Genomic DNA, 25,361 nt, shown 5'->3' with positions numbered 1-25,361 from the left:
GGGGTTTACAAATGCCTGCAATAAAAAACAAACAAATCCTCCCAAAAAATTTTCTGAAGGGGTATTAAAGGCCATGTGGAGAACTAATTTACATCCTTGAGGTGTTTGACCCATGCCTGCAGATGACAAACAAATCCCTCCCACTAGTCATTGTGAAGAGCAGCTGACCAGTCATCTATGCAAAGTGGTCTACTTAAAATTTTCACATCTTCAACACCATGTAATAGGTTGAACTGCTAGCATATGTGGCAGTTAAGCTCTGCTCTTTCCACAAGCATTACAGGCAATATCAGTGCACTGGATGGGTTCCAGCCTGTAATCAAACATCCACACAGATATTTATGAAAATAATACTGCCACAGAAGGACCTACATCATCAGTGATAAACATATAGACTGTAAAAGTAGGGTGAAAGAACTGGTTGGCTCCAAAGATGACTGTTCTTGTGTGTATGTATGTATGTATGTATATATACATATATATATATATATATATATATATATATATATATATATATATATATATATATATATATATATATATACATACATACATGCATACACACACACATATATATATATATATATATATATATATATATATATATATACATATATACACACACACACAATCATATATATGCACATATACAGTCTGTGCTACATGTTAAACATCAGATTGGAAGGGACATCTTAAAGTGTAGGATTTTGCTGAAGAGGATGCGAGTCTGCTTGCGAGAAGTAACACCCCAGCTGCAGTATTCAAGGAGGGGTTATTTAGGCTTAAATCAACTGTTACACTGGGCCTCAACCTTAGATCTACTGTTGATGGTCTGGTGGCACAAAGGAACAAGGCCCTGACCACTGTACAAGCGATCAAAGTTTGATTAGCAACACAGACACCTGATGCAGTTAACATGTACAGTCAGCATGCCTACACATGGTGTAATGGGCAGTGCCGGACATCACCCTAATGAAGGCCAGAACTCTGACACAGTGATTCAGTACTACAAAGAAGAGTGAGCCATGTAGCCCTGCTACTGCCAACGGTGAGACACATACCAGGTGTGGCTCATTCTCATAACTCAGTCTACATCTAAGAATTGTGCAAACACAGGGAGAGGAAAGTACAGTTTTGTACCTACCATAACTGTAGATGTCCGATAGGAATGCATCTGCAGTCCTTACAAATGGGTTGTCCTGTCGTCAGGCAGCCCTTCGGTCGGCCGGATTCCAAAGTCTGGGTCTGGCTTCGGCTGGTGTCGCACTTCACCCGACGTCATAGCTGCAGTTCTTCGGGTATAAAGGCATCAGCCGATGCCATTTTCCTCAGTGTTTCTTGCCCCAGATGCCAGGTGCCCTCTTGGATGGCTAAATTTGGATAAATGCCAATGTTTCCAAATAGTAGAAAGCAAACACATAAAATAAGCATGTATGTACATATATACAAACAAATACACCATAATAGATCCCCCCCAAGCTAGCTGACAGGTGGCAAATACCCTAGGAGTACCACAGAGGGGAAGGCGGGTAATCCTGACTGCAGATGCATTCCTATCGGACATCTACATTTATGGTAGGTACAAAACTGTACTATGTCCTTCAAGGATGCATCTGCAGTCCTTACAAATGGGTAGAATACCATAGCCAAACTAGAGGAGGAGGAAAAAACTAGATTATGGTGTAGTTAGGATCCCTTGCAAAACAGCAGTGGCAAAACCTGCTCGGGATCTAGAATATAAAGGTAAATTATAATGCTTGGCAAATGTATGCACGGAGGTCCAAGTAGCAGCCTCTATAATGTCCTTGGTGGCCACTGGTAAGAAAGCTGTGGTAGTGGCTGTAGCCCTTGTAGAGTGAGGCCTGATGTTCTCTGGAGTTTTCTTTCCATGGTAGGAGTAACAAAATCTAATACAATTTCCTATCCACTTGGAGATTGTTTGTTTTGAAATTGCTTTTCCTTCCCTTCCTGTTGCATATGCTACCAGTAGCTGGTCAGTTTTTCTATTGCCCTTGGTCCTGTCCAGGTATTAGCGTAACTGTCTATGTACATCCAAGGTATGCAACAGTCTTTCTCCCCTGTTCTGTGGGTTTGGGAAGAATGTAGGTAGGTGGATAGCCTGATTTAAAGACACTCTGGATACCACCTTAGGCATAAATGTCGGATTTGTTCTCATGGACACTATCTTGATGGAAGATCAGGAAGGGTTGCACTGCCATTAATGCCTGTAGTTCAGAAACCCTTCTTGCTGAAGTGATTGCCAGCAGGAAAGCAGTCTTCCATGATAAGTATTGTAATTCTGCTGTTGCTGCTGGTTCGAAAGGGGGAAGTGTCAATTTTTCTAGCACAAAGTTCAAGTCCCATGTTGGCAATGGTGGTTTCCTAGGAGGCTTTACATTTTTGATTCCTCTCAGAAACTGCCTGAGCAGAGGATGTGAGATGACAGGAGGATCCAAGCTGTATTCTGCTGAGATGGCTGATGCATGTATCTTGATGGAGGAATAGGACAGGCCTGAGTGGAAGAGCTCTGCCAAGTATTCCAGGATGCTGGCTATGCTTACCCGTGATACATCTTCTCCCTTTGCAGTACTCCAAATGAGATATCTTTTCCATTTTGCTGCATAATTTTTCCTTGTAGAGGGTCTGCGAGCCTCAAGGATAATGTCTTTAACCCTTTGGGATAAATTTGGGTTAATTGATCTTATGTAATGTTCCAGGCAGTCAGCTGCAGAGTTTTCAGGTTTGGATGCAGGATGTTGTAAATGTTCTGTGTTAACAGCAGTGGAACCAGGGGTAGTGTCCATAATTGTTCCCGAGACATGCTCCTTAGTAATGGGTACCAATGTTGCCTTGGCCAGTCTGGAGCTATCAGAATGATCCTTGGACGGTCCTCTTTGATTTTCAATAGCACCTTGTGCATCAAAGGAAGTGGTGGGAATGCATATGCTGTCAGGTTTTCCAACTGAAGGATAGGAGTCCACCTTCCAAGCAAGTGGGTGGTACATCCTTGTGCAGAATTTCTTTAGCTGGTGATTGCGTGGGGATGCAAATAAGTCTATTTCTGGAAGTCCCCATTTTCTTGTGATGGCTTTGAATATGTCCGGATGCAGCATCCATTCGTGGGTATCCGTGGTAGTTCTGCTTAACATATCTGCTAGAATGTTTTGTTTTCCCGGTACAAAAATTGCTTGTAACTGAATGTTGTAGCTCAGAGCCACATTCCATAGGTCCAGTACCATCCGGCATAGAGGGTATGAATGTGTGCCTCCCTGTTTGTTGATGTACCACATGACTGTGGTGTTGTCTGTCCTTATCATCAACTGCCCTTCTCGGAGAAATGGTCTGAATGTCTGGATTGCCAATTTTACTGCCAGCATTTCCTTTAGATTTATGTGCAGGTGTATCTGGTCTTGAGTCCATAAGCCTTGTATGCACTTGTCCAGCATGTGGGCCCCCCAACCGAGGTCTGAGGCGTCCGTTGTGATGGTTTGACTTGGTTGAATGCTGTAGAAGGGCAATCCTGTGTTTGATTGACAGGCCTGAGCCCACCATAGGAACTCTTGCTTCAGGCATGGGATTAGTGGAATTTTGGTTTCTAGGCTGTGTTTGTGTTGAGACCATAAATTCTTCAGGTACCACTGTAGTTTTCTCATATGCAGTCTGGCATGAGGGACCAGTATTATGCAGGATGCCATGAAGCCCAGGGCTTGCAGCACTTTTCTTGCTGTTAGATGGTTCTGCTTTGTTAATGCCAAGAAGTAGAGAGGAAGTTGTTCTTGCTTTTCTACAGTTAGGAATGCCATCTGCTTTGATGTGTCCAGCTCTGCACCCAAAAGGTTATTCTTTGGGATGGTATCAGCCTTGACTTTTTTATATTGACTGTATATCCCAGGGCTTGCAGCAAGTAAATGACTCTTTGTAAGTCTTCTGCTAGCTTGTTTTTGTTGTCCGCTTGTATCAGGCAGTCGTCCAGGTAGGGATAAATTTGGATTCCCTGAAGTCTGCAATGAGCGATTACTGATGCCAGGCATTTCGTGAACACTCTGGGCGCAGTAGATAAGCCAAAGGGCAATGCTGAGAATTGATAATGCTCTGATCCTGCAAGAAATCTGAGGTATCTTCTGCAATTTGGTCGTATGGGGACGTGCAGGTATGCCTCCTTGAGATCTAGAGTTACCAGCCAAGACTCCTTGCCCAGCATGGGAAGAAGCTGCTGTAGGGTCAGCATTTTGAATTTTGGGACAATGAGGAATGTGTTTAAAGCGGACAGGTCGAGAATAGGCCTCCATTTTTTCTCTTTTCTTGGTACCAGGAAGAGTCTGGAGTAAAATCCCTTTCCTTGTTCCATAGATGGTACCTTTTCCCAGCTCTCATTCTTACTAATTGAGCTATTTGTTTTAGAGCTTCTATCTTTTGATTTGGTGGTAGGTTTGGCATTCCTCTTTTTCCTGGTAGTGTATGGAAATGAAACCTGTAACCTTGGTCTATAGTCTGCAAAATCCACTTGTCCCTTGTGATGTAATGCCAGTTCTTTGAAAATAAGGCTAGCTTTCCGCCTAAGGGTGCTGCTAGCTGTTCCCTGGCAGGCGGTGCCAGAGCCAAGACACTGTGATTGTCCTGTTGCAGTGGTAGTGGCTGTGTCTGTGCCTCGCTGGTTGTTGCCCTGCCACTGGCGTCCCCTGTAGGCACCCCTGGATTGATTTCTGCCTCTTGAACGCCTATTCCTTCCTCTCTGAGCTTTAGAAGAGTCTGGAAAGGACCAATTTTTGGAGGGCCAGTTCCTGCTAAACCTTGGAGGTTGCACCTGTAAGAAATCTTTCACTGTTTGTACAGATTTTGCCTTCTCTTCCATTTTCTTCAGTACCTGCTGAGCTGGAGAACCAAATAAATTGACCTTGTCCATGGGAGCATCTAATAGTTTTGATTTGACATGGTCCGGCAAAGCCTGTTCTTTCAACCATGCATGCCTTCTGATAACTGTGCCAGTCATGGCTGATCTAAAGGAAGCCTCCAGTGCATCATAGCCGCATTTTAAAGAATGGTTACTAACTTGCTGAATGTTATGCACCATTTCCAGAACATATTTCTTATCTAAAGAATCATCAGAGGACAGTTTCTTAGTTAACTGATCAAGCATAAACTCCTGGTATTGGATCATATGAAACTGACAGTTCAGGGCCCTAGCTGACAGAGTAGCAGAGGTGTATACTTTTTTACCCCATCTCTCTAAGGACCTGGATTCCCTTTCAGAGGGGATTTTTAACAGAGGTAGATGCTACTGCCTTAGGCCCCTGGGAGATAGTCTCAGGATCTGCAAAAGGAGCCTTGTATAAATGGTGATGTGTGTCCGGGACCCTGTAGAACCTATCGGGCTTAGCAGGGGCTGGAGGTAAGGAATCAGGATCAGTACAAGCATCATTAAATGCATCATCTACAACAGAAAGAACTGGAGGTATAGCTAATGGCCTATGTTGTGGTAAATGCAAGAAGGTCCTAAGCCTTTTTCTGGAGTCTGAAAAGTCTTGGCCCTGCCACTGAAATTGTTCCCTCATGGCATGTACGGTTTCCCCAAAGGAAAATTCCTCAGGTTGAGAGGCAGAAGGAATCGACTCTTCAGCATCAGAGTCTTCGTAAGGAGAATAAGGAGCCTCTGGAGGGTCTGTATTTTCTGAATCATCAGAAGAATCATCCGTGGACACTGGCTCAGGGGGCTCTGCTCTAGGTCTCTTCTCTGGGGGTGGCTGAGAGGCCCTGTCTGGATGAGGTTGGGATCCCCTTATTAAAGAGATGAGATCCTCTGCCAGAGAAAGCATTTGGGAACTGGAGCTGGGCCTGTGAGAGGGGGCCTTAACAGGCACAGACTTAGTAGTTTTGGCTGCTTTAGCCCTGGCAAAAGCCTTAATGGACATGGCTGCAGGAGGCCTAGCAGCTCCACGTGCCGGAGTTGGGACATCCAAGGGAATAGTCGCCGGTAATTCCCGTGTAACCCCCACAACAGGTTGTATTTCAGAAGCGATTCTACCAGGTTAGAAGAGGCCTCGGTAGAAGGCATGGTTTCGGCTGAAACAAGGACCGCTTGCTCGGTTTCGGCCGAAACCGAGACACTCGGTTTGCTTAACCGCGGTTTCGGCCGAAACCGCGGACTGCAAGTGTCGGTCCTTTTCTTTGCGTTTTTTGGCAATTTATGTAGTCGGAGGATCCGACGGCATAATATACGCAAAATCAGAACCGAAAAACTGCTCAGCAAACTCCGACCGACGTCTAAGCGTCCGTCGGTTAAAAGAAGCACAGGCTAGACAAGCTGCTACGTCGTGGTCTGGGCCTAAACAAGGTAAGCAGTAAGAATGGAAATCTTTATGAGGTATTTGTTTCCCACAAGTTAAATAGTTATTCACTTTTTCTGACATCGGCTGAGGCAAGAAAGAGTCCCCAACGGGGTACTTAGCTTTTTAGAAGTCTTCGAAGTAGTATTCGGTAGTAGTAATCTCTGGATCTGACCGACCGGCACTTGCGAACAGCTTCTGCTTCGGGCGCCACGCGGCAAGAAAGACTGAGGGAAAATGGCGTCGGCTGATGCCTTTATACCCGAAGAACTGCAGCTATGACGTCAGGTGAAGTGCGACACCAGCCGAAGCCAGACCCAGACTTTGGAATCCGGCCGACCTAAGGGCTGCCTGACGACAGGACAACCCATTTGTAAGGACTGCAGATGCATCCTTGAAGGACATCAAGACTGGACAGAACTCCTTTCCAGACTTCATCTCACCTACTTGCCTACGGGGGAATTTAGACATGAGCTTGGCCGATGAAATGGTGGCTTCTTTCCCAGTTAGGGTGATGCTCTCTGTATGGGAACACTGCGAATCTGCCAAGGTGGGGCTTGCAAATGTAAACATTGGATTAGCAGAGAAGGCTCAACTACTAACCACTGGAGAAGAAACAAAATTCTTATATTTAGTGCTACAGTTAAAACCTTACACCCCTGAACTACACTGCATGCTCCATTCCTCTCAAAGCTACAACATTTGGGCACAACAGCAAGCTACACATCTACAACTAGGTGGGAGCACCCACTAGCATTCCCTGCAGGACTGCTCTGATAACCCCAAGCCTTAAGCAAACAATTGAACTAATAATGCCTGGTAAGAAGCATGCAGAGAATCACTTTAGGGCCTCTTGCATCTTCCCTGAAAAAAATTGTAGAAGTAGCCATGAAGCTACGTGAACTAACTTCCAAAAGCAGCTTTCATGGCTTTGCCTATTGTCATACCTCTCTCCTGCCTAGATTTTTGTAGTATATTTTAGGTCTGTTCCTCATAAAATTTGTGACTTTTTTCTAGCAAGTCACCATGTATTGAGTTTCAGAATTCATATCCTTCAGAAAATGCATGCTAATAAAATCTCTTATTCTAGCAACCTTCCAAATGTACAAGAGCAATATTTAAAATCTGTCGCTATTTTTGGGCCTTTGTCCCCCTATTACTTTAGATTTTGTCCAAATTCCTTACACTAAGAGGTCAGGTTGAGAGTTATGCCTATTACCTTTATAGTAACAACCAATGCAACCCACCAGTCAATTAACATTGATTTATTTTCGAACTGTATTTCTCAATTTGCTTAGCCGCAAAGATAAATGGCTGTTATCAGGCTGCCTCATTGGATACTTACAGTGTAGCAGGCACTCCCTTGCATTGTGCACATGAATAGCAGCAGGCATCAAGACTTCCTGATTTATGTATTATTTAATTTATTTATTTGACATTTGTTGACCGGGTTGGCCCAGCTGGGCCGAAGCCCTTTTTCAGTGGAGACCCGGGGAGAAAAGCTCTGCAAATACATAGCTAATACAAAGACATCTAAGCATAGTTATATAAAACAAGATTTACAAAATGTAACAAAATTACAAATTAGAGAAATAAGACATAAGATTGCCAAGCTGCTTCTAATTGATTCAAAACAATCTCTTACAATTTTAGGCACAAGAAGCAGGTTTGGTCACCTACAGAAACCAAAGAGCCTATAGCCAACAGTCTCTCAGCTAAAGGCGCTTTCAACAGAAAGTCTTCCACAAAGAACTTCAAACATTAAACCAAATCAATTTGAAAATGATAAAAAAAGTAAATTATGAGCAACCACAAGAGCTTATTAGAACAAACAGACGTAATGGTTTCTTATGACAGGTATGCCAACAGAAGTAAACAATGTAGTTTAAAGTAGAAGAACAAATTCTGACCAATCGCATACGCTAAATACTTCAAAACAAACACTTGAAATAAAAATAGAGAACAAACGCATACAACTGCCAAACAAGTCTTGTCAGAGTATACTGAGCTTGTATCTAAAACAGTCTTCCATTTCTTTTGAGTTACACATATGTATACATACTAGCACTAGGCTAACTGCCCTCATGGGCCCATTTTAAGCCTAGCCAATTATCCCATGTGAAAATCTAACCTTGTACCTTGTATCTGCAAGGTAAGCACATTAACCATTACACCAACCTACTACACAATCACTGAAAAACTCCCAAAACAGATGTGAACAAGGAAAAGACCTCTGGCTTTGAGTCATCAATTTTCCTTCTTCACTGAAAGTAACTCCTCTCCTGTGACATTCAACTCTTCAGCAAAATGGCTACCATACAATTCCCCAGGGAAATGCCTTACTACAAAGGTTGTGGGCCTTGATGCACCAGCTGTCAAGAAGCAGTGCTCCACTTAGGTACTATATCAGAACAGTACTGTATAACCTCAGGTGGTACAGAATTCTCTGAAACATTTGAATGTGTAAAACTATAAGCATTTCCTTCAAATAGTTAAACTCCACCATGTAAGGGTGATAACAAACCCTGAAGTTTACATTCCAAACCTGCTTCCCACTTCTAGCATTAACCCAATACACCAGTCATGCTGAGTTGAAGGGGTCAAACAAAGGATATCCTGATTCATCAAAATCCATCAGACCACTTCCTTAAACAAAGGATTGGCAGATGTACCATGTCAAGCGAATGCACAGCCCGAACCTACAAACTGTTGTGGTAATGCTGGATTACCATTAGGTATTCTAGATCCTCAAAATACTTGACATTACAACTCAACTGAAAATTTTCTTGACTGAATGCAGTTTTGCGTGGCTGCCTAGCAAAAATACACCATTGCATGTTGGGTACTGTTCCACTGAGAAAATGTTCTCTGAATCTATCGAGAACTGCATGGAGGAACACCTTCTGCCAAAAAAGCTACTGGCTTGTCTTTTCAAAGACTGCTGCAGGAGTCAGTACTGGGATCAAGGTTCAATATTTGTGCCAGACATAATACTGCAACTATTAAAATGATCAAGCAGTTTGTGAATTTCAAAAGCTGGACTAAAGGTAACAGTTGAAAGGACACACCTGAATATTTAATGTCTGTATGGTAAAAGGAAGAAAGTAACTTCAAAGTCAGTCACTCAGCCAGGAAGACCAGCACAAAAGGGGCAAGTAAAAAAAAAAAAAAAAAAAAGGATGATGGGGTATACACTCATTACACAAGGTCTTGGGGAGGACATTTACAGAATACTAGGCTAGACAAGAAAAGGAAAAGCTGGACAACCCATCAATGCACAAAGTGGAGTACAGTGCAGCAGAAAAACATACACAGAGCAAGACCTCTGTGGTGTTCAGCTCAAGACGAAAAGAAAGTGTAGGTGAAAATGGAATATGGACATTGGCTCAAGAGGGCCAGGATCCAAACAGGTATGAAGTAGCACTATAAATAGTGGTAGTCCTGAAATTAAATTACCAAGGGGACTTAGAGGTTAAATCTAGGTTTCAACATACCACAGGCAAAGAGGACATGAGGTGGTACAGAGTGGCAACTGCCCAAGGCTAGCAGCTAAGTACAGGTGTGTACATAAAAGTAGATGTTAGAGTGTATTCACTGTTGCAGTCATTACATTTGTGGTAATCTGCTGGCAGGTTGCCCTCAGTTGGCCTGAATAACAAAGTCTTGGGTCATGCATCGGTTGCTGTCTCCTCTTCCGTGACGTCAGGTCATCAGGGGTATAAAACATGCAGCAGACGCCATTTTAATTAGTTTTTCTTGCCCCAGATGTCAGGTGCCCCCCTCAAATGGGGAGCAAAAAATATATAAACTGTAAATATATAAATGCACTTTAGAAACATAAAATTTATCTTCAACTAAAAGCAAATACACCACAAAGGCTTTTGAGTATACTGAAGGAAAGAAAAGGTATAGAATGGGGGATGGCGGGTGGGTAACCTGGACTGCAACAGTGAATACACTCTAACATCTACATTTATGGTAAGTGTACACAACTGTACTACATTCTTCATGTTTCACTGTTGCAGTCATCACATTTGGGTAGAATCCCAAAGCTATGGATGGGAGGATGCAACTAAACAGCATTAGGAGCAGCTATAAGGCCCTGCAGGACTGCAGTGGCAAAGCCTGCCCTAGACTTTGAGGAGAGAGGTAAATAATGCTTTGTGAACGTATGAACAGAGCTTCAAGTTGCAGCTTCTAGAATGGCTTTGGTTGGGACCCGTCTGAGAAAAGCTGCTGAACTGGAGGCAGCCCTGGTGGAATGGGATCTGATCCCCTTGGGCACACGTTTACCATGTTGCAAATAGCAGAAATGAATGCAGTAGCTTATCCATTTAGAAATAGTCTGCTTTGTTATAGCCTTCCCCTCTGATCCTGCAGCAAATGCTACCAGTAGTTGCTCAGACTTTCTTAGAGATTTTGGCCTGTTTAAGTAGAATTTTAGTTGTCTGTGCACATCCAATGAATGCAGAATCTGCTCCTCCTTGTTCTGCGGATTTGGGAAAAAAGTTGGCAGGTGAATGGTCTGGTTAAGAGCCACACTGGATATCACCTTAGGCATAAAGGAAGAGTTGGCCCCGAGGGCCACCCTGTCCGGGTAGAATGTAATGAAAGGCTCCACTGCCATGAGAGCCTGTAGTTCTGAAACCCTTCTAGCTGAAGTAACTTCCAAAAGAAAAGCTGTCTTCCAAGATAGAAACTTTATATCCGCAGTAGCTGCTGCTACAAAAGAAGGCAGGGTGAGTTTTTCCAGCACAAAATTGAGTTCCCATGCAGGAGTTGGTGCTCTCCTGGGAGGCCTTAAATTTTTGGCCCCTCTGAGATACTGTTTTAGCAGTGGATGAGAAAAGAGGGGAGGGCTCTGTGTTGTAATGAGCCAAGATGGCAGAGGCATGGATTTTTATTGAAGAAAAAGACAGGCCCTTGTCAAGCATTGTAAAATCTGAGGAATATTGGGCCTTGCTGTGTCTATTCCTTTTGCTTGGTTCCAAGCACAGAATCTCTTCCATTTATCAGCATAGGATTTTCTAGTACTGGGCCTTCTGGCTTCCAAACTGACATCCGTCACAGGTTTACTGAGAGGTGTGGTTTGAATAATCAATTGATTAGCCATGCTGCAAGACTCAGAGTTTGGAGCGGTGTGCGCAGAATTTGATAGTTCTGCTGAGACAGAAGAAGAGGTGTTTGAGGCAAGTACCACGGAGAAAGGCATGACATATTCCTTAGAAGCGGATACCAGTATTGGCAAGGCCAGTCCGGAGCAATTAGAATCATTTTTGTTTTTTCCTGTCTGACTTTTAGTAAGACCTTGGAGAGGAGAGGCAGAGGGGTAAAGGCAGACTGATAGGTTTTTCCAGCTGAAGGATAGAGCATCCACTTTCCATGCTTTTTTGTGATAAGTTCTTGTGCAGAATTTGTCCAACTGATAGATCTACTTGCCTCTCCCCAAAACTATGTCTAGGCTTCCCCATTTCTGTGTTACCATGCTGAAGATTTGTGGATCCAGTTTCCATTCGTGCAGGTCCATGAGATTTCTGCTTAGGTCGTCTGCCAGAGTATTTTGCTTTCCTGGCAGGAATTGAGCTTGAAGATGTAAAGTCAATGCTGTGTTCCACAATGCCATGGCTAGTCTGCAAAGGAGGTAGGAATGGGTACCCCCCTGCTTGTTTATGTACCACATAACTGTGGTGTTGCCCATCTTTATCAGTAGTTGTCCTGGATGAAGTAAGTCCTTGAAGGCTGTCAGAGCATTCTGAAAAGCTAGCATTACTTTCTGGTTGATATGAAGATGCATTTGGTTTGGGCTCCATTTGTCCTGAATGCATCTCCCTGCCAGGTGGGCTCCCCAAGCATAGTCTGATGCGTCTGTAGTTAGGGCTTGGGTGGCAGGGGGTAGAGTGAATGAGAGTCACTTGTTTTGGTGACATGTCTTTGCCCACCAAAGAAACTCCTGTTGTAGGCAGGGAATGAGAGGAATCATTGTTTCCAGGCTGTGACAATGTTGACTCCATAAACTTTTTAGGTACCACTGAAGTTTCCTCATATGCAGTCTCGCATATGGAATTAGTAGAATGCAGGATGCCATGAACACCAAAGCCTGCAGAATTTGTCTTGCAGATAACTGGGTTTTTGTTGCCATTTGTTTGAATTATGTTGTCAATTGTATTTGTTTGTCTGGCGTGAGGCAAGCCATCTGGGCAGATGTATTCAAGCTTGCAGCCAGGAATGTAATTATTTGAAAGGATACCAGTTGTGATTTCTTTTTGTTTATGGTGTACCGTAGGCATGATAGAAGCCTTTTTACAAACGCTAGATGTTGAAGAAGAGTGTCCTTGTCCTCTGCCTGAATGCGACAATCGTCCAGATAAGGATAAATTTGAATGTTTCTTTGTCTGCAGAATGCAATTACTGGTGCCAAGCACTTTGTAAAGACCCTGGGCGTAGTAGATAAGCCAAAGGGCAGTGCAGAGAATTGGTAATGCAAAAAACCTGCTTTGAAGCAGAGGTATCTTCTGCAAGATTCCCTTATTGGGATATGCAGGTATGCCTCTTAAGTCTCGAGTTACTAACCAAGCATTCTTGCCTAGCACAGGCAGTAGCTGTTGTAAAGTCAACATTTTGAAATTTGGAATGTCCAGGAACGTGTTCAGAATCGATAAGTCCAGTACTGGATGCCATGAATTGTCTTTTCTGGGTACCAGGAACAATCTTGAATAAAATCCTTGTCCTTTTTCCTTTTCTGGTACCAGTTGAATAGCCCCCATATCCATGAGGGACATGACTTGTTTCTGGGCCTCTGCCCACTGGTTTTGTGGCAGGTCCGGCCATCCGTTTGGGATTGGCAAAGTATGGAAATGAAATCTGTACCCCTGGGATACTATGTTTAATACCCACTTGTCCTGGGTTAACTGCCAATTTTGCGCATGAAGTGCTAGTTTTCCCCCCAAGGGGGCTGCCAAAAGATAAGTGCTTGGAGATGGTAGAGGGAAGTCATTGAGACTGCTTACTGTAAGGTTGTGCTTTATTACCTCCAGATTTGGAGGTGGAAGCACCCCATTGCTTTGACCTGTAAAGATCCCTGTGATTGATATCTGGAGCCTTTTGAGCGCCTGGGTTTGCCCCGATTGGCTCTGCTGGACACAGGAAAGGACCAATTTTTTTGTAGGCCAGTGCCTACTGAATCTGGGTGGCTGCACTTGCAAGAAATCTTTTACAGTTTACATAGATTTAGCTTTGACTACCATTTTCTTTAATACCTCTTCTGCCTTATTACCAAACAGAGCATCAAGCTGCAAAGGGGCATCCAGCAATTTAGCTTTAACATGATCAGGCAGATTTTGCTCCTTGAGCCAAGCATGCCTTCTCATCACAGATCCAGTAATGGCGGCTCTACAAGAGGCCTCCAAGGAATCAAAACCACAATGCAAAGTATGCTTTCCAACCTGTTCTGCTGAATGCAATAAATCCTGTAACTCTATTTTCCACACAATCAGAAATCAACATAATTTTCTGTTTCAGTAATCCCATAACATGCTGGTGATATTTAAGCATCTGAAATTGGCAGTTTAAAGCCCTGATTGCCAGGGTTGCAGACGTATAAACTTTCTTATCCTATCTATCCAGCGTCCTGGAATCTCTATCTGAAGGGGTAGGATTTTTGGCTGTAGAAGCCTTTACACCCTTGGGACCCTGAGAAACACAGTCTCAAAACAGCAGCAGAATTTTTGAAAAGAAATTTGTAGGAGTCAGGAACCCTGTAATATCTGTCTGGCTTACTAGGAGCCAGAGGCGGGGAATCAGGAGTCATGCTCGATTCAGAGAACACATCATCAACAATGCCTAAAACAGGAGGTATTGCCAAAGGCCTATGCTGAGGAAGAAGGAAATCCCCAAGCCTCTTTTTTGATTCAGAAAAGTCCTGACTCTCCCAGTGAAAATGTTCCCTTGAAGTATGCAAAATCTCTCCAAAAGAGTAATCCTCGGGAGGAGATGCAGGTGGGATGGATTCCTCTGCACCAGAATCCTAATAAGGTGGGATAGAAAATTTCTGATCAGAAGAGGAATCAGAAGAAATGGAAACCTGATATGAAGATTCATAATCAGTGCTTTGCCTGGGCCTCTTAGCAAGAGGGGGTTGGGAACCCCTGATCAAGGTAATTAAATCCTTAGCCATTTTGATCATTTGCTTTTTAGGCACAGGGACCAGAGCATGTGGCTCATGCGTCGGTTCTTTAGACACAGAAGTTGTTTTTGACATTGTTTTTGTTGATGGCGTCAGTTTAATATAAAAATGTTGAGGCCTGAAAAAGTACAGTTTTGTACCTACCATAAATGTAGATGTCCGATAGATATGCAACTGCAGTCATAACATATGGGTTGTCCTGCCTCAGGCAGCCCTCGGTCGGCCGAATTCCAAAGTCTGGGTCCGGCGTCGGCTGGTGTTGCCTCCTCTCTGATGTCACAATGGCTGGAGTATAAAGGCATCGGCCGACGCCATCTTCTTCAGTGTTTCTTGCCCCAGATGCCAGGTGCCCTCCTAGGAAGGCTAAATTTGGTGAATGGATAAAAATAATTCCAAACATGCACAACAGTAATAAACAGATACACCACAGGAGATACCCCCAGCTAATAGGAATAGGGGTAGGGACCCATAAAGAAGGTAGGAGGGTGGGAAAATCCGACTGCAGTTGCATATCTATCGGACATCTACATTTATGGTAGGTACAAAACTGTACTATGTCCTTCAAGAATGCAACTGCAGTCATAACATATGGGTTGAATACCATAGCCAAGCTGGGGGTGGATGGAACTTGAGAGGGATGGTGTAGCTAAAATCCCCTGCAGGACTGCCGAAGCAAAGCCTGCTCGGGATCTGGAGTATAAGGGCAGGTTGTAGTGCTTGGTAAATGTATGCATGGAGCTCCATGTAGCAGCTTCTAAAATGTCCTTTGTTGCCACTCCTCTTAGGAAAGCTGTGGATGTGACTATAGCTCTGGTGGAATGTGGCCTAATATTGGCTGGCACACCTTTTCCATGGAAAGAATAGCAGAATCTGATGCAGTGTCCAATCCATTTTGAAATTTTTTGTTTGGAGATTGCTTTTCCTTGTACTCCAGCAGCATAGGCTACAAACAGTTGGTCAGACTTTCTGGTGGCCCTTGTTCTGTCCAAGTAGTAGCGTAGTTGCCTGTGTATGTCCAAAGTATGCAGCAGTTTTTCCCCTCTATTTTGAGGATTGGGGAAGAAAGTAGGCAGGTGAATAGCTTGATTTAGAGACACCCTGGAAATAACTTTTGGCATGAATGTAGGATTGGTTCTTAGAGAAACTCTGTCCTGATGAAAATGCCTGTATCTCCGAGACTCTTCTTGCAGATGTGACTGCCAATAGGAAGACAGTCTTCCATGATAGAAATTGCATTTCTGAAGTTGCTGCTGGCTCAAAAGGAGGAAGAGTTAATTTTTCCAAAACGTAATTGAGGTCCCATGCAGGTACTGGCTGTTTTCTGGGAGGTTTGATATTCTTTATCCTTCTTAGGAACTGTCTTAGCAAAGGATGTGAGAACACTGGAGGGTCACAACTGTATTTTGCTGAGATTGCGGAGGCGTGAATCTTTATAGAAGAGTATGAGAGTCCAGTATGAAACATTTCTGCCAAGTATTCTAATATCTGAGGTATACTCAGTAATGTTGTGTCCTGACCCCAGTTGGCATTCCAGATGCTGAATTTCTTCCACTTGGCTGAATAGGTTTTTCTGGTGGAAGGTCTGCGTGCTTCCAGTAGGATCTCTTGAACTGTTTTGGAAAGAGAGATAGTTGGAGGAGTTATGGTAACCTCCAGGCTGTCAGATGCAATGTTTTCAGGTCTTGATTTACAGTCCTGTAATTGTGTTGTGTTAGGAGCAGGGGCCATAGGGTCAGAGGCCACGGTCTGGTCCGAGTTATGCTCAACAGCAATGGGTACCAGTGTTGCCTTGGCCAGTCTGGAGCTATCAAAATGCCTGTTGGTTGTTCTGCTTTGATCTTCAGTATCACCTTGGTCAGCAGAGGTAGAGGAGGGAATGCATACATTTTTAGGGAATTCCAGCTGAAGGAGAGAGCATCTGTTTTCCAGGCTAGAGGATGGTGGGTCCTTGTGCAGAACTTTTCCAGGTGATGATTTAAGCGGGAAGCAAAGAGATCTATGTCCGGTCTTCCCCATGTCTTCGTTAGTTGTGAGAAATTGTGAGGATGCAGCATCCATTCGTGTGGATCCAAGAAATTTCTGCTCAGCTTGTCCGCCAGTACATTGTCCTTGCCTGGAACAAACTGGGATTGCAAATGTATCTTCAAGCTCAGGGATTTTTCCCAGAGAAGCATTGTTAGTCTGCAGAGGGGATAAGAACGAGTGCCTCCCTGCTTGTTTATATACCACATGACAGTGGTGTTGTCTGTCCTTATTAGCAAATGTCCTTGTTGTAGTGATTTTTCGAAAGACTATTGCATGCATCACTGCCAACATCTCTTTTTGGTTTATGTGCAGATGTCTTTCCTTTGGTGTCCATAGACCTTGAATGCATCTGCCCCCCATCCATGATCTGAGGCGTCTGTTGTAATCATTTGACCTGCTTGAGGTCTGCTGAAAGACATGCCTTTGTTTAACTGACTGGCTTGAGCCCACCACAAAAATTCCTTTTGGAGACATGGAATGAGTGGGATTACGTCCTCTAGGCTTTGGCTGTGTTGAGACCATAAGTTTTTTAAATACCATTGCAGCTTTCTCATATGAAGTCTTGCCAAAGGTATCAGAAGAATGCAAGATGGCATGAACCCCAGGGCCTGCAGGATTTTCCTTGCAGTCAGCTGGGATAGTTTTGCTAGGCCTTTGAAGTACTCTGGGAACTGTTGTTGTTTTTCCTCTGTGAGGTATGCCATTTGAGTTTGTGTCCAGTTTGGCTCCTAGGAAAATGATCTGTTGGGATGGCAGTAGTCTTGACTTCTGAATGTTGACTGTGTATCCCAAGGCCTGCAGTAGTTGCATGACATAGTCCAAATTTGCTTTTAAGGTTTGTTTGTTGTCTGCTTGTATGAGGCAGTCGTCCAGGTAGGGGTATATGTGAATCCCCTGGAGTCTGCAGTGTGCCACTACTGATGCCAGGCATTTCGTGAACACTCTGGGCGCAGTAGATAAGCCAAACGGCAATGCTGAGAATTGATAATGCTCTGTCCCTGCAAGAAATCTGAGGTATCTTCTGCAACTTTGTCTGATTGGGACATGCAGGTATGCCTCCTTGAGGTCCAGAGTGACCAGCCAAGACCCCTTGCTCAGCATGGGAAGGAGTTGCTGCAGCATCAGCATTTTGAACTTTGGCACAATGAGAAAAGTATTTAGAGTTGACAAGTCCAGTATAGGTCTCCATTTGTTTTCTTTTCTTGGAACAAGGAACAGTCTTGAATAAAATCCCTGGCCTTGTTCCTGAGGAGGTACCCTTTCTATTGCTTTTATACTTGACAGCTTTGAAACTTGAGTGAGTGCCTCTGCCCTTTGATGATGTGGCAGGTTTGGCATGCCTTGTCTTACTGGTAAAGTAAGAAAGTGGAATCTGTAACCCTTGTCTATTAAATCCAGAATCCAATTGTCCTTGGTTAAGATATGCCAGTTTTGTGAGAATAAGGACAATTTTCCGCCCAAAGGTGCTTCTCTTTGAGCCTTTGTATTGTGATTATCCTTGTGGTGCAGCTGGGCTGTCCACGCCACTTCTTTGATTTGGAGGTTGCCATTGGCGGCCCCTGTAGGATCCTCGGTACTGCCCTCTACCTCGGGCACGCCTGCTTTTTCCCCTTTGAAACTTGTCAGAGCCTGGGAAGGACCAATTCTTTGAGGGCCAGTTTCTGCTGAATCTGGGTGGCTGAACCTGAAGGAAATCCTTGACTGTCTGCACTGACTTTGCTTTTTCCTCAATGGATTTCAACACATCTTGTGCATTAGCACCAAAAAGCTTCTGTTTTTCCAGAGGTGCATCCAGTAACTTTACTTTAACATGGTCAGGCAAAGACTGATCCTTTAACCAAGCATGTCTACATATCACAGCCCCAGTCATAGCTGCTCTACATGAAGCTTCCAATGCATCATAACCACACTGAAGGAAATGGTTGTTAACCTGCTGAGTGTTATGTATATGATCCTGCAATGCCTTTCTATCAATAGGCTCAGGAGAGGCTAACTTTTTCTGTAAATCATCCAGTAAAAAATCCTGGTACTGAAACATGTGAAAAAGGCAGTTAAGTGACCTCATGGCTAGGGTGGTAGAGGTATGAACTTTTTTACCCCATCTCTCCAGGGACCTAGCCTCCCTGTCCGCTGGCAGTGGATTTTTGGCAGTGGAAGTAGCCACTCCCTTGGGGCCCTGTGAAATAGTTTCTAGATCCACAGAGTGGGCCTTAAAGAGATGCTTGTGAGTGTCAGGGACCCTATATCTGTCTGGCTTGACAGGAGCAGGGGGGAGAGAATCAGGGTTAGCACTGGAGTCAGAAAAAACATCATCCAAAACATCCATAACTGGCGGAATAGCTAAAGGTCTGTGCTGGGGAAGCTTGAGGAAGGTACGCAGCCTTTTCCTGGAATCAGAGAATTCCTGACCCTGCCATTGAAAATGTTCCCTCATGGAATGCAGGACTTCACCAAACGAGAAATCCTCTGGAGGGGAGGCAGAGGGGATTGATTCCTCAGCATCAGAGTCCTCGTAGGCCTGGAAGGATTCTTCTTGGGTATCAGAATGCTCAGAATCCCCAGAGGCTTCATCTGAAGAAAGGTCCTCGGCCTGCTCCGTTCTGGGCCTTTTCTCTGCAGGTGGCTGAGAACCTCTGTCAGGATGAGGCTGAGACCCCCTGATAAGAGAAATAAGATCTGCAGCAAGAGACATGATCTGCTTATCAGAAGGGGCCTGAGCAGCAGGTTTAGAATGGGCCTTGGCCTGGCTGGCGGCCTTAGCACGTGCAAAGGCCTTGATGGACATGGATACAGGCGGCCTAGCAGCCCCACGTGCAGGAGTAACCTTGTCTACAGAAATGGTGTCGGGTAGATCCAGAACTTCGGCTTCCAGAGGAAAATCAACAACCAGCACCGGAGAGATCTCAGAGACCGAAGGTCGTGTTAACGCTGTGTCGTCAGCCTGGAGCGGTTGAATTACCGCTTCCAAAGGGACCGAAGCACTAGCAGAGGGTTTAGGAGTAGCATCGGTAGTGGACGCGGTCCGAGGATGTCGGCCCCGGTCCTTACGTTTTTTGGCAGATTGAGTTGTCTCTTGATCCGACGGCATGATATACGCAAAAGATTCACCGAAAAAGTCCTCGGCAAATTCTGCCCGGCGCCTGAGAGTGCGCTTATTAAAGCAAGCACAGGCAGCACAGGCCGAGACGTCGTGGTCTGGGCCCAGGCAAGGAAGGCAGTAAGAATGGAAGTCCTTATGAGGTATTTGTTTACCACAAGACAAACAATTATTAACTTTCTCAATTTGTTCTGACATCGGCTGAGACAAGAAAAAATGTTCCCCAACGGGGTACTTAGCTTTTAGATGACTTTGGTACTGAAAACACAGGAGCTGACCGACCGGCACTTGCGAACTGCTTCTGCTTCGGGCACCGCGCGGCAAGAAAGACTGAAGAAGATGGCGTCGGCCGATGCCTTTATACTCCAGCCGTTGTGACGTCGGAGAGGAGGCGACACCAGCCGACGCCGGACCCAGACTTTGGAATTCGGCCGACCGAGGGCTGCCTGAGGCAGGACAACCCATATGTTATGACTGCAGTTGCATTCTTGAAGGACATCACCCTCAGAAGCCGGTGCCTGCTCAGCAGCTCCAGACCCATCCAATGGAGAGACATCTGCGGGTTCAATACTTTGCGAATCTCGCGGCACACGGGACTCCGAATGGGTCTCGGTAGAGGCATGCGACTCAAAAGTAGCAGGTATCAGGGGCTGTGAAAGCGCCCGAGTACCGGCGAACCGGAGACTGGCTTAGGAGAAGCTTCGTCGTCGGTTTTGAACCTCGACGGTATGTCTCTGTCTTTTTCCTTGTGTTTTTTTGTGAACTCCGGTAGTCAGATTGCTAAGCGACGACATTTCAGGGTAGTTAAATCTTGAGCCAAAATATTTAAAAGCCAAAATATACAGACGCTTAATAGTGCATTGGTTAAATTTAGCACAAAACCGACAGCAAAGCACGTTCTGATCAGGGCCTAGGCAAGGCATACAGCACAAATGAAAATCCTTAGGAGGTATTTGCTTCCCACAAGTAATGCAATTAACATTTACTGACATCGGTAAGGAGCAAGAAAAAGTTTCCCCAACGGGGTACTTGGCTTTAAAGACTTCGGTTCTGAAACTCGAAAATGAAAATTTCAGGAGTCTGCCGACCGGCACTTGCGAACTGCTTCTGTTTTGGGCACTGCGCAGCAAGAAAGACTGATTAAAATGGCGTTGGCTGCATGTTTTATACCCCTGACGACATGGAAGAGGAGACGGCAACCGACGCAGGACCCAAGACTTTGTTATTCAGGCCGACTGAGGGCAACCTGCCAGCAGATTACCCCAAATGTAATGACTACAACAGTAAAACATGAACATCAATCAGACACTAAGTGAATCTGCTATTAATCTGTAGAACTACAAGTAATAATAAAACAATATCTAGTCTCGTAGATACAGTTGTGTGAAGAAAATCAATGAATGAATAAATTTCAGTTTCCATTTACCTAGAGTATAGAGGTGAACCTTCTTATCAGTGAAATAAGACTTCAGATCAGCATCAGGGCGCTTAGCATGCTTTTCCTCAAATTCGCCAGTTTTGGGATTTTTGTGCCTAAAGATGAAATGTAGTTTATAGTCTTCTCCACACTTGTCTGGTCCAAACATAATGGTGTATGGAGTTTTGTCATGAAAGTTATCCTGAAAAATCAGAAATGAACATGAATAAACCTTACATTCTGACACAAATGAACAAGACTAAAAACTTACATTATGACAAAGCAATCTCATTAACAGCAACAAATTTTAAATTAAAGTAGCTTTAACTGAATTCCAGATGAATTAAGTACCTGCCCAACAGAAGCTCTTCCAGAGAGTCTAGCAATCACCTACTCTACATGGGCTTACTCTGCCTACTCACCTCTTACTGCCCTGAATACCACGTTTTCTTACAACTACATTACTCAGATGAAAAATGGGACACTACTACACATCAGTATGTATGTGAACTTACAGAATGCTCCTGCATCTAAAATTCTTTAAGTTCTTCTAATTAAATTCAACAGAAGCAATTTAAATCTCAAAAATCACCTTTTGTAAGCATCCTAAAGAAGACAGAAGACGTGGAAGCCTTGAAGGATCTAAGGCTTGGAATTGGGGGGGGGGTGTTAGTGTACCCTCTTCAACAATCTTTCATGCTCTCTCTCCTTCAAAGGACTGCTGTTAGTCAGTTAACATGGTCTTACTTCAAGAACTCTTGCTACATATTAACTATACTTTAGCAGACTCTCAAGCAGTAAGGAAAAATATGAAAGCAGGTGAAAATCCCAAGATGTTCTACAGCTCACCCAAAGGCACCTACCTTTCTTCAGTGTATGTAATAAGACAGGTTAATGCTGTATGTAAAAGTTTTGCAAAAGAATATTCAACTCCTTCACTACTTAAAGCTTTAGGGTTAACACCAAAATACTGATTGCTTTTAGCAACTTTTCCTTCCTGTATAAAATTTTCTTACTCCAAATAGTTTAACGTTAAACATTAAAGGGACAATTAACATAAAAATAAATTTGACTATGGTTCTGCCTTCTTCAAAGGTAAAGCAACAGCTGAATCCTGCGTTTTGATGAAAAAAAAATGAAATGTTACTTTCCTGGCTCAACATTTAAAAATAATGAAACCATCAATTTCATAACAAGTGTAAGTGCAAAATTTCTCCATGTGCAATGTCTAACCATGCACAGCATATAAAGAGAAAACATAAACAGTATTACTCAGGCTTTTTTTCTTGAAAAAGCTTTAAGTATGGCAAACTCCTGGTCACTGGTCTGGAAAGCCAGCAAGGACCCTTGCCCTCCCATTCACATAACTATCTTCCAAGAATAGGGCTGTACGGATAGAACCCCTAGAAAGGGAAACTGTTTGTTACATTTAAATACTAGAGGACCCCTATCCCAGAGGAACTATCAGCAAGCAACATAGTTCAGGGAAGGTGTTTGGGAGCTTATACTGCATCAACTACTCAAACCTCTACTACTACAGCCAGTTGCTCATAACTATTATGCTTCTGTAGCGATCACTGCTTAAGTGTTCATTCTTCAATCTCCAACTGGAGATTGCAAACCACATTTCCTCAGATGTAGACTAAAGCATGCCTTACAGCACAACAGAGGCAAATATTACTCTGCTCTTTGACTGGATAAAAGCTTGAAGTACCTGAAAGTGTACGGACTTCTGTCAAAGTACCTGCCTAAAACATTCTCAGGTTATATAGGTTTTTTGACAAATACAGTGAAACTGGCCACTATCCCCAGACTATGCCTTTAAATGTGGTCTCCCCTAGAAACTAATTTCTAGAATTAAACAAAAAAGTGCAATTTGCAAGGTCTGACAGTTCAGACTTGCTAATTTTCCCTGCTGTAAAAGGGATGAAGGGTTTTTTTTTGTTGTCCTCGATTCTGGTAGTATAGTAATGGTCATCTATGACAATTCAGCAGATGCAGTATGGAAGATGGCAAATGCTAAATTTGTCAAGAGGGCTTGCAAATCCAAGATAATTCTTATGGGCTTAACTACTAGAAAAAGGGGGCTTCTTAGGACAGATACCAGATCAAAAATGAGGCTGCCAGTTTGAACACATCCAAGTTCAACTATACCAGGATGAAGTCTAGGCCTCAAAGAGGAAGGACAATCCTTCGTAAGGGTTTTAGGCAAAGCATTCTACTTAACTTAGAACCTTCTTAGCTAAGCCTCCTACTAGAGGAGAGTGCAAAACAGGAAAGCAAGAACAGCTGAATCATGAAATTTTTAAAAACAATTTTTCTATTTTTCCAAGGTACAAGGTTTCCCTCTTATAGCCCTAAAACTCTAGTAGTACCTCCACACTTGGGGGGTGGGGGTGGGGTGAGACTCTCCAACACTAAATTCAGATGCCCAATTTAAAACCCACATCATCAGCCAAAGCCAATAACATCGTCTCGACTCGGACCATATAATGCAAGTGCTTCATTACTCACCACCAACCATTTTACTGTATACCCAACCTCAATAGACATCAAATGTGTACACAGACTTCCTCTGCCTTCTAAACTTCTCATTTTCTGAAAACACTTGCTCAGTCTAAAGTCTGTCACTTAACTATTGCCTTTGTCTGCGCAATATAATGTAGCACAAGTATGCACTAAAGTCCAGAAGGTTTAAAATTATTTCATGGTAGTGTTTGCATAGGTACTTTTATACTACAAGAAGACAGAATGTTTCTCCAGGTAGACAGCAATTGCTGGAGATTTGATGGGAAAGAGGTACTTGAGAACATGTTTTTTAGAAAGACAATGAGCTTGAAAATTTTGCAAATTCCCTATAGAGTACTCTGCCAAAAATGTCAGGGGAGCAAATATACTAAGGAAATTATTCTTTTGAGCTGGTGTACAAGATCTGAATTGCCTAGACATAGTAAGATGTCAAGTTTAGTGCTACTGGCTGCTAAAAAGAAATTACTAGAAAATTAAATCAAAATCTAATTAAATCATAAATGAAGAATTGTATACTGCAAAGGAAATAAGAGAACTGGAGGTGGGATCTTTTAAAAGGGAAGGAGAAAATTACAAAAAAATAAAAGGAATTTGTGGGAACACCACAAGTAGAACATTCGAGAGGAGTGAAATTTAACTCACCCCCTCCCCAGAATGTCATCTCATAATGCATATGCTCAGTAATCCCAAGGTGTTTAACATTACCTCCAAGCCCCTTATGAAAGTGTGGCACTAAAACGTTCAGTACTGTAAAAGGCAGTGGTAAAAATCAAGTACACTAGGTAAATAAAAGTTGCTCCTTACCATAAATACTTCAGTTTTCCAATTTTTCAATGCATGTTACATTAAAAAATGAAGAAAATCTACTTTCTTTGTGACTAATCAATGGCAGTGCAGCTTTCAGCAAGCAAAATGTTCCAGAAATCTCCTTAAGCTTTATTGAGTAGTGTGCTGCATTTAATTAATCGCTGAGTAATAGGTTAAACTCAATGCAAAAAATAAAAAAAAATACAATTTGAAGTAATCTGCCTAAGTTTCCTAGGTCACCACCAATACACAGTTTCAGTCCAGTCTGCTTGCAAAGATCCATGCAGATATCATGTTGGTTGCAGCAACCAATTGGAGTCTTAAAATTGGTTGCTGTCACCAAAACATCATATCTGTCCACTAACCTCATTTGTTTCTTTATTAGCATTTAGAAGTCTTAGAATAGAATAAGAAACCATCTGCAAATCATGAAAAACAAGTGATGGCAGACAAACACTTGGAGTGAGCATCAACAGAACTGCAGAATGGTACAGCCAGATAAACGGCCATCAGTAGCAGTCCAAGTACAGGACTGTTCAGCAGAACAGGTTATCAAGGACAGGAGCAGTGCAACAGCATAGCCACAGACCAACTATAATCAGCAACAGTCACACAGTCCAGGAGGAGGGCTATTCAGAGCAGGTATGTAAAATTACACAACTGACAATAACAGCAACAGACTATTTGGCATAATGGTTAATGTCGGTCTCTCATGCAAAAGGTACAAGACTCAATCCTGACCTCCATCCAACACTTCTACTGAGTCTGCATACTCTCACTGTTTCTCTGTTTAGATCCTCTCACCTCCCAAAAACATGCCGAGTGTTTCCATCTCAAACTTAGCCAAATATGGAGTTGTGGAAACATCCTAACCTGGCCTAATGGTTAAGGTGTTTGCGTTACAAACACAAGGTGCAGGGTTTGAGTCTCACAAGGGATAATTCGCTAGGCTTAAAATGACTCACAAGGGCAGTTAGCCTA

General features: G+C 43.4%; 1 protein-coding gene across 1 annotated transcript in view; it reads right to left on the bottom strand.

Annotated features, from left to right (window-relative positions):
• CANX (calnexin) overlaps window positions 1–25,361 on the bottom strand; it is a gene marked incomplete in the record, with an annotated part of 1,221,069 nt that overhangs the window by 831,656 nt on the left and 364,052 nt on the right. Inside the window, 1 exon segment of the mRNA XM_044069455.1 lies at window positions 21,054–21,246. Coding sequence (XP_043925390.1) covers window positions 21,054–21,246 — 193 coding nt within the window.

Source organism: Protopterus annectens, chromosome 4.part0, assembly GCF_019279795.1.
Source record: "Protopterus annectens isolate FY-2018-M chromosome 4.part0, PAN1.0, whole genome shotgun sequence".
Lineage (NCBI taxonomy): Eukaryota > Metazoa > Chordata > Ceratodontiformes > Protopteridae > Protopterus > Protopterus annectens.
The sequence above is the reverse complement of the archived record's forward strand: the minus strand, read 5'-3'. Positions and strand labels throughout refer to the sequence as shown.